The sequence below is a fragment of the Chrysemys picta genome, chromosome 2 (genome assembly GCF_011386835.1).
Source record: "Chrysemys picta bellii isolate R12L10 chromosome 2, ASM1138683v2, whole genome shotgun sequence".
Lineage (NCBI taxonomy): Eukaryota > Metazoa > Chordata > Testudines > Emydidae > Chrysemys > Chrysemys picta.
Genome location: NC_088792.1, coordinates 84,464,807 through 84,479,386, shown reverse-complemented (window position 1 = coordinate 84,479,386; position 14,580 = coordinate 84,464,807). Strand labels below are relative to the sequence as shown.

At 41.6% G+C, this 14,580-nt stretch overlaps 1 protein-coding gene across 10 annotated transcripts in view; it reads left to right on the top strand.

Moving 5' to 3' along the window:
• LARS2 (leucyl-tRNA synthetase 2, mitochondrial) overlaps window positions 1–14,580 on the top strand; it is a 130,867-nt gene that overhangs the window by 44,802 nt on the left and 71,485 nt on the right. For 7 of the 10 annotated variants that reach the window (XM_065587104.1, XM_065587109.1, XM_065587108.1 and 4 more), the window contains one exon: window positions 9,793–9,882. The exons of the other annotated variants lie outside the window; for them this stretch is intronic. In XM_065587104.1, the coding sequence (XP_065443176.1) occupies window positions 9,793–9,882 (90 nt within the window). The remainder of the gene's footprint in view (window positions 1–9,792; window positions 9,883–14,580) is intronic. 10 annotated transcript variants of the gene reach the window in all.

The window sequence follows — 14,580 nt, the reverse complement described above, 5'->3', positions numbered from 1 at the left end:
TCCACAATATATAAACTGTATCAGTCCAGTATACAGAGTTGTGTATGGCCCAATGCATGCATCATAAAGTGTGCATTGAATGAGGCAGGGCTCCTGTGCATTATAAGATGTATATTTTCAGGTGTGCTTTTTTAATATGCACATATTTATCGTGTGCAGGTAGTGAAGAAACTGTTCAAAAACAGTTTTTTTTAAATGCTGGATTATTCTGTTTGAGACTGTAAAGCACTAGCCTGTATTGTCATAGTTGTCTGTATCACCACGGGAGCGAAGGTAGGAGGGAAGCACATTGGAAGCTGGAAGATCTATTTAAAACAGAAGTGCTTGAGAAGCAGCTGTTACCAAGGCTTTTAAGGTAAAGAAAATCAGACAAAAGACTGTGCAATTATGGAGATAAGAATGAAAATTTATTTATTTCTGAAGCACCGTACATTGCAGGGTTATTGCATTTACGAATAGATTGAAGTTATTCACTACCTTTGAATTCTCAGTGGTAAACTTTGATTATTACTTTAGTATGATTCTGCATAGAAAGGCAGAGATGTTAATCTTGGGTTTTTATGGCAGGACTATAGCTCGGAAAAGAGAGAGGATTTGTTTTCAGTATAAGACCTGCCCTCTATTTTCATTAGCCATAGAGGTAAGGAAGCTTAGTTATACGGATAAAGTCTCAGAATCGTGCCACCACATGTGGCAATGAGATCATTGTTGCTGTTTTAGTGAGATTACAGTTCCCCTGCATAGCCAAGAAGTTGCTTTGAGAAGAACAGGCAAGGAGAGGAAAGTTCACCCAACACATGGTTCACATCTATAGGTTTCCATGCATTTGTAAGCTTTTTCATGTCCGAGAGAGATTTTCTATACATGTAATGAGGAAACTTTTCAAATCATTAAACCTTTGTGTGCCTACTGTAGCGTATCCTAAAGAGTTAAGTATACTATTGCAGATAGTCTTTCAGGAGAGGTAAGAACGTTCTAAATAGTAGATGATCTTTTACATAACCTTAAGACATTGGCTAATAGATAAAACTGGCTATTTCTGGGATGTTGGAAACTGAAATGGGAAGGGTGTATAGCTGTTTTGAGATAGGGTTGTCAGACTGAGTAAAGTGAGTCCCACCAAATTTTCCTGTTTGGCCAATTTGTGAGCTTTGTCCTCATCTTCCTAAGATAGCTTATTTAAATATATGCCCCCTTGTTAATTGCTGATGCTTCTGAAGTCTCTAAATATTTGTGGCAGGGTCTGTGACACTGGCATAGAGTCTATTTTAACCCTTGCATTGATGGGGTGATTTAAAATGTTTTAGGGACATTTTAGTTTATTGGTTTTTATGGAACATTTTCTGAAACAGGCTAAAAAGAGTTAATTGAAATTCAGGGAGAAGTTGTTACATAGAAGAAAGCAAGCTGGTGAGTTCAGTATTTTGTTTTACTTAATTTCAGATGGCTGGTCCTTTTCAAATATTTAACTAGGATGTTAATGGCCTGAGCAGCTGCTTAGAAATGAAGATACATACTTATTTAATGGAAAAATCAGCTGACATTGCCAGAGACTCATCTCCTGAAAATGATGGGGAAAGAGTCTTTATCATGGCTTGTTCAAGCTACCCATGGTTCTTTGACAAAACAGGAGTTTTCATTTTTTTAGTAGAAATGTATTGATTTTGCTTAAATATGTACCTACTTAATTTCAATAGAGCATGACACATAATAAATACATACTAGAAGAGCATGGTAAAAAAGAAGTTAATAAAAATGGAATTTTAATACTTAATATGCACGGCTGTGCTTAAGAAGCTGACTAAATATAGAATTATCTTTGGCTTTGCTGCAAACTCCTGTCCAAGACTAGTGGAACCCAGATGTGGTTTTATTACTGAACTCAGCTATGAAGTAGATAAGGAGATTTCCTATTGTGACTAGCTGCCTGAGGTCAGGCTCTTGTATCCTTGTTTTTATTAGTTTCTGTCACAACCTGAAAGATACCTTTTTAATGTTTTGGTTTGCATGTTGTAGTCAGCAAAATTGCACAGATAGGATACAGAAGGATGTCATCGCAAGCATTATAACATTATCAAAATTTAGCAACATTATTTCAGAGAGCCAATAACTCAGCTCTCTTAGTATATTACCTGTATTTTAAACAAAGTAATTAATGGAATTAATGAAATACTAGTAATGGTCTACATTTTTCAAAAGTTTCAAGTGATTTTTAAATGCCTCAATTATTAGGTGTCCAATTTGAGACACTTAGAGCCCTGATTTTCAGAGATGTTGAGCACCTGCCCTCTGAAAATCAAGCTCCTTTAAGATGTTGCAAGCAAGGCACGCAAAATCACTAGACATTTTGGAACTATAGGTCATTATATAAAGTTGATGGTACTTTAAAGCTCAACATTTTAGAAAATATTTGGATATTAGAATTTTAGATCTAGAGTGCCTAAAATGCATTTTTAGAATACAAAATATCCTTTTCATAATAAGTCTGGTGATCCTGTGTTCTTCATTCAAGCGTTGCTCTAATGAAGTTAATGGATATGAAACAATAGTTGTTAGTTGCATTGTCATAGGTAGGGACCTACCAAATTCAGGAAATTTTGGTCAATTTCATGGCCAGGGGTTTTTAAAATTAGTCAATTTCATTATTTTCAGATGTTTACATCTGAAATGTCACGAGGTTGTAACCATGTGGGTCCCAACTAGGGTGACGAGACAGCAAGTGTGAAAAATCGGGACGGGGGTGGGGGGTAATAGGCACCTATATAAGACAAAGCCCCAAATATCGTGATTGTCCCTATAAAATTGGACATCTGCTCACCCTAGTCCCAATCCAAAAGGTGGTCAGGGTGGGAGGATCTCAAGCCTGTTGCGGGGGGAGACTGTCTTGAGGAGGGTTACTTCTGCCCTGCTGCTGGTAAGGGCACTGCCTTCAAAGCTGGGCAATGATGAGAGAGAATACCCTGAAAACCTATGCAGAGCATTACATTTCTCAATCTGTCAGAGTACCAAGTGTTCAAAAGCTGCATGTTTGAAAAACACTCTCTAAGAGACTTTAAAGAGATTTAAAGAGTCAAAAGCATTGTAGTCATGCTTTACCTGTTGTCATGGTAACCAGATTTTGGGGATTCCTGGCAATAGGATTCTTCCAAAATACCATTATACTAGACAACTACCTCCCACTGTATAGACAACTTCCTGCCACTGTATAAACTGGCTTTTTTTTTTATTTTCTTTTTAAGAACTAGTCAATAAAATTTTCACAGAGAAACACATCACCAACAACAAAAGATACAGACTTTGACATAACTCCCTCTCTTTCCATCTTGGGTTCCATCAGAATGAATGCACATTCTCATCAAGCCAACAATTCACAACTAGACAAATTATCGAATTGTAACTCTCTTTATCCTAGAGTATAGTCTCCACGCAAACTTATTTGTGAACTATTTCAGTCTGTTCATGCTGAATTTTCATATAATTTTCATGTAAAAATAATAATCCTTTCCTCATAGTAATTTTTAAAGGACAGTAATTCTTTGACTGATATTTTTCTGTAGTTGGTCATTTTAAAATGACCTCTTGTTTACTGCCTGGAGAACATTTAAGAGTTTAACAGTATATGCAGTACCTACTAATTTTCTTCTCCATCATGATCATTACTTGTGTCCTTATATCCATGTTAAAGATTTAGAGTCACATCTTCAGCTAAGTCAGCACAATTCCTTTGATTTCAGCTGAGGATCTGGCCTTTATTACTCAAACTGGGCTACCTACAGCTATTGGGTTTGTAATGTAAATATAATTTTATGAGGTTGTAAATCATTTTGGAAAGTGGATGAAATGCTGCTGTAGAAATGTTGGTTTGATAACAATCATACCAGATATGGTTGAATAGAAAAGGAAAATTGACATTCCACAGCTTTTAGTATGGGAGTAAAATAGCTCAGAGAGTTGCATTCTTCATGAACTTTGCATATGATGTAAACGACACATGAAAAAGTAGGTTGCAAGTCCTTCAGTAACAAATATTTAACTGCTAGGTAGGAAATGTAGTTTGGTCCATCTCTAAAGATCTGTGAAAACCAAGAAATTATTTTACTTCCAGCAATCTGGTTTCTACTTGGGCGTCAGAAAAGCCATATGATGCCCAAATGTAATGACAGGTAATGTATTAAAAACTGTTTATTTTTTTAAAATGTTTTGGAGAAATGCATCCAGATTTTTTGTTTGTTTGTTTCCCCGTAATAAGAGGAAGTGCAAGTGCAGTGCAACTGTCTTGATATTTGGATGTGCTAGAAAAGAGTGATTACTAATAAATTAAGAAATGGGTTCACTCTAGTCGACTTATGTATTATTCACAAAACCTAGCTGGGCTCACAGCAGGAACAGTTCTCTCTCTCTCAGGCTCCATATATTGCTGATATTAAAAAATAATACCCATGGAAATAGCTTAAAGGTAAACTTCAAAAGTGTTCTCTCTCTTTTTTTTTTTTAAATGCAAACTGGTTAAGTTCATGGTTCAGTAATAGAAAATAGTATGTGTATAGCAGACTTTAAAATAACAGATGATTACATTATAAAACAAGGCACTTGAAAATCAGTTCATCCTTTACTTATGAACTGAATCTTGCATCAGAATTCTTTAGATCCTTGCATATACAGCAACCTTAAATGTGGATTTCCTCTTCTTCCCGCAATACCTGGAAGCAGGCCAGAATTTTGACCTGGGCGGGACTTTAAGGGTATGTCTACACAAGGATAGAAGACCCCTGGCAGGCTTAGGTCAACTGGCTAAGCCTGTGGGGATAAAAATTGCTGTGTAAATGTTAGGGCTTCAGGATCCCTCGTAGGATCCCAGAGCTTGGGCTGCAGCCCAAGTTCAAATGTCTACACAGCAATTTTGAGCTCTGCCAGACTGAGTAGGCTGACCTGGGCCAGCTGTGCGATGCCACGGGTCTTTTATTTCTGTATAGACAAATCCTGTCTCCTCTTGGAAACCCTAACCAGAGTCAATAGCTTCCAAAGCTGCACCCCACTCAACTTTAAATTAGCAATGCTGTTTATTCATTTAAATTGAGAATTTGTTTGCAACAGAACCTTTAACTGAACTTCAGACAATAGTGGTAAGATGTGCCAATTAACTGATTGTAATATCTCCTCCAGCATAATTCTCGCTGGGTGGGAGAAGGTACTGGGCATGAAGGGCCTAAGAAAGGAAATTCCTGGATAAGAATACATTTTTCCTTTCCATGTCCAGCAGTCTTAACAGTGGTATGTTTGTAGCTTTGAGTGTCATCCCTGAGATAGTACAGTAACATTAACTATAAACAACAATGATAAAGATACTTTTTGGTGAAAGTAACAGATATATTTGTGACTAACCAGTGGACAAAAGGAGGAACGGAAAACTGAGAGCGAGGCAGTAAGAAGAGGGGGGATCTCTCCCCTCAAAAAACTCATCAAACAACCTGGTGGCTATTTGTCTCTAAATCTGTCACAGACACTGAGGAACACATGCAGTAGGCAAAAGAAAATAATATTTCATTGTTGTAAATATGGTGGTGTTTTTTAACATGTATTCTATCTCAGAAGCAAAAATGCTAGTAAATCGGTCAAAACACATTCACCTGAACTGCTTTGTGTTATGGAATTTTTTTTTGCCCTCTTCCCCCCCTCCCCTCCCCAACAAGTGATTGTATGTATGTACTATATGCTGGAGGACTCACAAGCAAAGGAGCTAAATTTGATATATTGCAGGAAGAATCCTGTCTTGTAGTTTTGCAGACTCATTTTATTAAAGCTTTTCTGGCTTTTTGTATCAGAACAGCTGAAGACTTTCAAATCTGTGTTGGGATCATTTGAGGCAGCACAGATAAAACCTTTAATACACATCTGTCTTTAATTAAAAATGTTAACAAGCTAACAAAGGGATATTTCCAAAGATAATTTTAGAGTTTTATAACTGGGAAATATGAGAATTTTATTTTTTTCTATAAGTCTTAATATGCTAAACTAAAGGCAGAAGGATCATATTTGCACATAGTCTTTGGGGGTGGTTCTTGGCTTGTCATCATCTGCAGTGATACAAATTCTTGCTGATCTCAAACCTTGTTCATTTTTTAGAAATTCTCTTAATGCTTGACTCTGTAATGATGTTGTTGCGGTACCTTTTTTATACGTGACTTGTAACTTCAGTCCTTCATGGTTATAATGTTAAATAAATTATGGGTTTGACTGATCTCTTTGCTGTTTGGTGATTTGAGAGCACATCATTTTCAGTGATGTATTCTCCTTCATCTCCTCGTGAATGGCAAGTCAGGTCACCACCTACAGGAGAGAGTACAAATGAGATTTTGTTTGCACCAGTTGAGTTTGTATTGTGTAGTTCTAAGTGTGCTAACTATACCATTTTAAATTGAGAATGTCATCGCCTATAGTTTCAAATGATAACCTGCCCATCAGGATCAGAGATGAGCCTCTGTCCATTTTATTACTTTTAGCTTGACCTTTTTTGATAGCTTGTTTCAGTTGGTTTATGGGTGTGACGCTACTATCCTATCCTGATGTACAAAAAAAAAAAAGTTCCATTGGGACTGATTCTCCATTCTCTTACTTCACTGGTATTTACACAGACATAACTACATTCGCTTCACTGGAGCTATGCCAGTATAAAACTGGCATCACAGAGTGGAGAACCAGGCTAAATTAATTGAATATGCAAATAATACCAAGTGTGTACTGAATTGTCTGAGACATGGAAGTCAGGCTTTTCATCAAGTGGTCTATTTTCAGCACAGAGTTAATGTGTTGTTAAATCTTCACACACTGCTGAAAACTTACCATTAAATGTTTCTCTTTGGCCTTCAAAGCCTTATTTTTGGTGCTGAGACATATTTGCACAAAATGTATTAATTGTTCCTAGCTTCATGTCAATACTGTAATGTTAAAATTGTAGAAAATGAATGAAATTATTAGGCAGAGGTATTTCAAAGGCCTTTGAATGTCAGGTGATGTTACACACATCGTGATGCAACACACATCGTGATGCAACACCTATAACAGGGAGAAAAAAGGCATTATGTGATCCATGCTTGTTGACATTTTTAAGAGTTTCTTGATCACATTTGCTCAGTTTAGAAGTGAAAAGTTGCTAGTGTTTTTCTAATCGCCAGCCTTGGAATCTGATAAGTCAAAATATGTTCTTTTTGGCTTAATGAGCCTGAATAGAATCCAGCTCACACTTCCATTGTTGTGCTATTTTTGCAAGGCTAACGGACAGAAATATATTTGTGTCCCTTAATCAAGCACACATGAATCTAAAAGCACCCAGGCAGTGGGTCTGTTGTGCAAGAAGGTGCCCTTTGTATATAGTTACACTTTTCTGACCCTGATTCAGAGTTTGACGGAGTTCTTTTGCAATTTTCATTTTGGTCCAAACTTGAAAAACTGGCCATGCCAATGAAAATGTGCTTGTATCCATTGCACCCATAATCCATTGCACAGAAAACTGGGATTTGCATGCATAGCTTTAGAAAATATAGCCCTTCAGCCCACTTTAATCTTTTTCCAACAACAATTTGGGCTTTTAGTCCATGTTACTGAAACACATTTTTGTCTTTGAAGTTTTTTTAGAACTAGTGTTTTACAAAATATTGGACACTATAAAGCGTTTGGTTCTACTGACTAAAGAGTTCTTGCATAAATATTTTTAAGTTTACATTTTAAACTTTTATTTTCCAACACCATATTCCAGCAGGAGAAAGATTTATAGCTCTATTAGTCTTGCTTCATAGCACAAACATTAAGGTCTGAGTTGCACACATATCAAGGTATGTGTTTGTATAACATATATTAAAAGTACAGTGTGCTTTCCTAACATTTCTGTTAATTTTAAACCATATTTCTTCCAGTGTTTCAAAGGCACTAATCCTGAATGAGGCAAATTTGTGGCTATTTAAAAGTAGACTGTTTTTATTCAGTGGAGTGCAAAAAGTTTCTGAAAATTGTCTTAGGTGAAACAAATGCTGTCCATGATATAATCATCTGCCCTCCTCTTAACTTCTGCCCCTCCTCTATCTTTTTATGACACAGGGCTTTCAATCTCACTTTCCTCACGATCCCCCAGCACTGTGATTTCCTATCTGACCCCTTCGTCTCACTTCTCCTTGCTGTCACCTTCTTACACAACATTCAATCTTAGATCACTTTGCCCACTAACCAAAATGGCCACTTATTTGACCTTATCTTCACTAAGCATTGCTCCTTCTTTGATTTCTAAATATGAGGCCTCCTCAGCAACTATCCTATCTCCTTCAACGAACGTTGCATGCTCATCCCCTTTTACCACCTCTCCGCCATATTCTTCCAGTCTGTCAACACGCACAACTTCTCAGCCCTTTCCTGTTCTCTTTCCCTCACTTCTGAGGTTCCCTTCAGTCCACTTTCTCCTCTACCCTCAACTTTTGCCCTTCTCTTCAAAAGTAAAGTCCACCTGTCACCTTCCAGGGAGCAGTCCAGACCAATGAATGGTTGCCACCACCTGCCATGCAATATTGGGTGTCTCACATTGCTTTGTTGTTGTAGCTCCCAACTTGGGCTACTCACAAACAGCCAAATAGCATGCAGGTCATCCCCTGAGTGTCTGTGTATATTTGCAGTCCTGGTCCAGCAACTCTGGTTGCTATCCTGGTTAGCAAACACAAGCCACCCTCTGGCTTCCAGCAGCCTTGGTTAATACTTGCAGGGTGACCCCAACACACTCCCCATCCCCAATTTCCCCCAAAATGTGTGTTCTGCACTGTCCAGCCCTCTCCTGGACAGTTCAGATATTATAGGTCTGTTGCCCCTGTAGGGGGTCAGTATGCAACAGTTTGCTACTCTAACTGGAGTTACCAAACAGTTGAGTTTAACCACAACACTGCATTAGTTTAGATTTATAAAATAAGTTTATGTAACTATAAAGTGAGAGATTAAGTGAGTACAAGTATAATGTATTAAAGACAGAAATGGTTACAAGAGAAATAAATATAAAACATTTTCTAGTAGCTAAAACTTAACAAACTAGACTTGGTTCAAGGTAAAATCCTTACCACAGGTTCCCAGCACCATTGCTGACCAAATTCTCAGAACAGGAACTCCTCCAAAGTCAGTGGCTGGTTCCTGTGTCATCTTAGGAGAAAGAGAGAGAGATAACCTAAGGTGGTTTTGCTCCTCACTTTTATAGTCCAGTCCCCCTTTGAAATGCATTTTCCTGAGGGTTACCCCTAGATAAATTTCCTTCTTGCTGTGAGGATGGAGATATGGAGTCTTGTGATGAAAGAGGTTCCATGTTATTGTTTGCTAAAATGCAGATTGATCTGTTCCTGCCCACCCAAGAACAGCCACTTGATGGATGATTGCCAATCCACATTGATGACACCTGGCTAGAGGTGTTGGCTTGTCCTTTGTCTTTGAGAAACTGGTTTACCCCCTCTTGCTGCCAACTTCTTCAAGGAAAATCAACCAGATCCCTCCCATCCCACCCCATGGGCTGGAATAGCAGCATTGTATAAACTGTGTTGCAGCTCCCTGGGTTAGCTGTGGTTTGAGTGCACTGAAGGACTCACAAACCATGATTTCTCTGACTTTGCATATGTGTGCTTTTCAGTCATAGTGCACATTTTCTAAATTAATTTAATACAGTACATATTTTCCCTACAGGTTGCAATTATTCATATGGTCTATTAAGTAAATCACTTGAGTTATGATGTAGCAGGAAGATAATAGAATGTTTTTTTCCCCTTCTCTTTACAGGAAATAACCACTTGTTTGCCAGAGTACTATAAATGGACACAGTATCTCTTTATTAAGTTATTTGAAGCTGGATTAGCCTATCAAAAGGAGGTAAGTGCAAACATTGACCTATACAATTATGCATATACCTTAAACTTAATGTCCTGAGTCACTCATACTATAGATAACATCTTTCAGGCTCTTCATTTCGCATTCATTAAGGGGACAGATATCCGCATTACTGTGTTTGTGCTTTTGTATATCACTGTAAAAGATAACGAAATGTTAATTGGTAACTATCTTCCACTGCTACGTATAATGGCAAGGCAAATCAATGATCTTTATTATCAAACTGGTATACAGTGGCTGTACGTGCAATATTGGTATGCCAAATGAATGATGTAGATTGAATTTCTTTATTTCTTGGCTCTTGATGTCATAAAACGACTCCTGCTTACTTAGGCCTGGTCTACACACTAGCCTGTTATTTCGGAATTAGCTGAGTTATTTAAAAAAAAAAAAGATTCCGTCCACATGACCAAACGGTTTTTTTCGATTTAAAGGGCTCTTTAATTGGATTTCTGTACTCCACCTCAGCAAGTGGAGTAGCGCTTAAATCGAGATCGCAATCCCGGGTTAAAGATATTGTGGACGCAATTCAACGTTATTGGCCTCCGGGAGCTATCCCAGGATGCTCCCTTGTGACCGCTCTGGTCAACACTCTCAGCTCCAATGCACTAGCCAGGTGGGCTGGAAAAGCCCCGGAAACTTTTGAATTTCATTTCCTGTTTAGTCACCAGCAGCACAGGTGACCATGCAGAGTCCACCATCACAGGAGATCACGCAGTCCCGAGCTCCAGCATGGTCCGAACGGGAGGTACTGGATCTCATCGCATGCTGGGGAGACGAGTCTGTTATGGCAGAACTACGTTTCAAAAAAAGGAATGCAAATACCTACGCTAAAGTCTCCAGGGCCATGACGGAAAGAGGCTAGTCCGGGGACACAGAGCGGTGTCGTACAAAAATCAAGGAGCTCAGGCAAGCATACCAAAAAGCCAGGGAGGCAAACGGGCGCTCTGGGTCACAGCCCCATACGTTCCGCTTTTACCGTGAGCTCCATGCAATTATGGGGGGTGACGCAACCACTAACCCGCCACTGTCCGTGGGCACCTGCAAGGGAGGAGTTAAACGGAGCGAGGAGGAAGAGACATTGGAGGACGAAGAGGAGGAGGAGGACAGTGCACAGGCGGCAAGTGGGGAATCCGTTTTCCCCCCAGCTAGGAACTAATCTTAACACTGGATCCAATAGCCTCCCCTCACTCCTAAGGCAGGCTCCTGTTCCATGACCCTGGAGAAGGTACTTCTGGTGAGTGAGAGCCTGATTGGAGCCACGCAGTGGGGGGCGGGGAACCCAGCCGCGCTGGGTTGTTCGCGTTTAAAGTAAATGGCTCAGCTCATCCTTGCTCTGAGCCTGATTGGAGCCACACGGGGGGGGGAGGTTGCTGTGTGCAGTGATCATCCCAGAGAGCCCGCAGGTCCTCCTTTTATATGGCAAACCCACCAGGCATTGCTTGCTGTGGGAAAGGGGGCCCAGCAGTTTGAAAGCATTGAAAAGACTGTAGAAGAAGCAGAACCCCATGTGCCCCTAGGGGCTGCCTGCAAGATGAATTCTGTTGCCCAACCGTGTGTGATGGCTTACTCAGACCAAAGTGCCCCCTTTGTTCTCTGCAATGTATTTTTTAAAATACTACCCTCCTTTTTTCTCCTCCCGCAGGTGCAAATGTTTCAATGCGGCCTCTATCTACTCCGTCCCAGAGGCTAGTCCAGATTAGAAGGCAGAAAAAATGAACTCGGGACGACATGTTCGCCGAGCTCATGCAGTCCTCCCGCACTGATAGGGCCCAGCTGAATGCATGGAGGCAAACAATTGCGGAGTCCCATAAAGCATGAGATGAGAGCAGGCAGGACGCTATGGTCAAACTCATGGGGGAGCAAACTGACATGCTCTGTCTGCTGTATGGTGGATCTAATGCGGGAAAGGCAGCAAGACCACAGACTTCCGCTGCAGCCCCGGTATAATCAAACTCCCTCCTCCTCAAGTTCTATAGCCTCCTCATCCAGAAGCCCAAGAACACGAGTGGGGAGGCTACGGGGACCCACACACTCAACCCCAGAGGATCGCCCAAGCACCAGAAAGCTGGCATATGCGAACTTTTGATTTGGTTTCTGGACTTGTGCTTCCCTCCTCCTCCACCCCCCTAACCCAACCCACCCACCCCCAATCTACTTCTAATTTCTCTCAATGCATTGTGCATCAAATAATAAAGAACAGTTTTTAAACAATTTTGACTTTATTTCCTTTCATATATATATAGGGTGCGGGTAACTTCAAGAGAAATAAACACAACTGTCATACCGTACCCTGGCCAGTCATGAAACTGGCTTTCAAAGCTTCTCTGATGCGCAGCGCGTCCTGCTGCGCTCTTCTAATCGCCCTGTTGTCTGGCTGTGCGAAATTGGCAGCCAGGCGAGTTGCCTCAACCTCCCATCCCGCCATAAAAGTTTCCCCCTTACTCTCACAGATATTGTGGAGCACACAACAAGCAGCAATTACAATTGGAATATTGGTTGTGCTGAGATCTAACCGAGTCAGTAAACTGCACCAGCGCCCTTTCAAACATCCAAAAGCACACTCCACCACCATTCTGCACTTGCTCAACCTATAGTTGAACTGCTCCTTACTACTGTACAGGGTGCCTGTGTACGGCTTCATGAGCCATGGCATTAAGGGGTAGGCTGGGTCCCCGAGGATAACTATAGGCATTTCAACATCCCCAACAGTAATTTTCTGGTCTGGGAAGTAAGTCCCTTCCTGCAGCTGTTCAAACAGACCAGAGTTCCTGAAGATGCACCTTTCCTGGTCATCCCACGTTGATGTTGGTGAAACTTCCCTTGTGATCCACCAGTGCTTGCAGCACCATGGAAAAGTACCCCTTGCGGTTTATGTACTGGCCGCCACGGTGTGCCGGGGCCAAGATGGGGTTATACGTTCTGTCTATCGCCCCGCCGCAGTTAGGGAAGCCCAGCTCATTGAAGCCATCCACAGTGGTCTGCACATTTCCCAAAGTCACTACCCTTGATAGCAGCTGGTCAATGATTGCGTTGGCTACTTGCAGCACAGCACCCCTACAGTAGATTTGCCCACTCCAAACTGATTCCCGACTGACCAGTAGCTGTCGGGCGTTGCAAGCTTCCACAGTGCTATGGCCACTCGTTTCTCAACGGTGAGAGCTGCTCTCATTTTGGTGTCTTTGCACTTCAGGGCAGGGGACAGCAAGTCACAAAGTTCCATGAAAGTGGCCCTACGCATACGAAAGTTTTGCAGCCACTGGGAATCATCCCAGACCTGCAACACGATGCGACCCCACCAGTCTGTGCTTGTTTCCCAGGCCCAAAATCAGCGTTCCACAGCATGAACCTGACCCAGTGCCACCATGATCTCCCAATCACCACAGGCCGTGCATCTAGGAACGTCTGTGTCCATGTCCTCATCAGTATAGTAATCACACTGTCATCGCTTCCTCGCCCAGTTTTGCAGGTACTGAACATACTGCTGCATAATGTGCGAGGTATTTACAATGGTCAAAACTGCAGCAGAGATCTGAGCGGGCTCCATGTTTGCGGCGCAATGGCGCCTGCATGGATAATCCTTGAAAAAGTGCGCGAAATGAGCTGTTTGGTTCAAGATGGCCGATAAAAGGCGGTAAATGGTTGTCTTCTGTAGCTTCCACGGGAGCCCAGGACAGCTTCCGCCGCTTTCTTCAGATTGTCTGTGCGGCTCTGTTCATGGTGGGCGAGAAACAGCAGGGAATTGTTGCCTTCTGTAGCTTCCATGGGAGCCCAGGACTAACAACATGGAAAAAGCGGCGAGAGCAGAGTTTGCGGCGGAAACGTGAGCAGAGTTTGCTGCAGAAGCTGTGCGGCTCTGTTCACGATGGCCAAGAAACGGCAGGGAATTGTTGCCTTCTGTAGCTTCCACGGGAGCCCAGGACAGACAACATGGAAAAAGCGGAGGAAGCTGTGTGGCTCTGTTCACGATGGCCGAGGACATTCGAAGTGGATTCAACATACCAGGAGACAGGCGGTGCACCGTGCTGCACCGTCTGCTGGCAGCATGGCGTCTGCCGTAGCTTTCACGGAGGGAGGAGCGAGTGACGGCACACACCCAGAAAAGCCCGTGAAAATGTTTTTGCCTCATCATGCACTGGGAGCTTAACCCACAATTCCAATGGGCGGCAGAGACTGCGGGAACTGTGGGATAGCTACCACAGTGCACCGCTCCGACCTTCGATGCTAGCCTCGGTACTGTGGACGCACTCCGCCGAATTCACGCGCTTTAGTGGGGACACATAACATCCAATTTTTGAACTCGATTCTGGAAATTCGAATAAAATAACTTTGAATTAATTTCGTACTGTAGATGTACCCTTAGGGTGCTATCCTCCTCCTAGCAAAATCATTGGAAGATTTGCCATTGACTTAAATGGGATCAGGATTGACCTCATCAGCAGTAAGACTCTTCAATCTGTGCTGACACCAGTTAATGCACCTCTTCATCTCTGCCTCCAACACTCTTGAGATATGCCTTAAACAGTCTGAAGTATCATTTATTGCAGTTATAAATGGAGTACTAGAGGAGCAACTGTGGCTTTGCTAAGGCTATAAGGGTAGCCTTGAGCAAAGATGGATGTAGAGCTCCATTCCATGACTGTGAATGCCAGGCCAGTAATTACCAGTTTACACATTGTT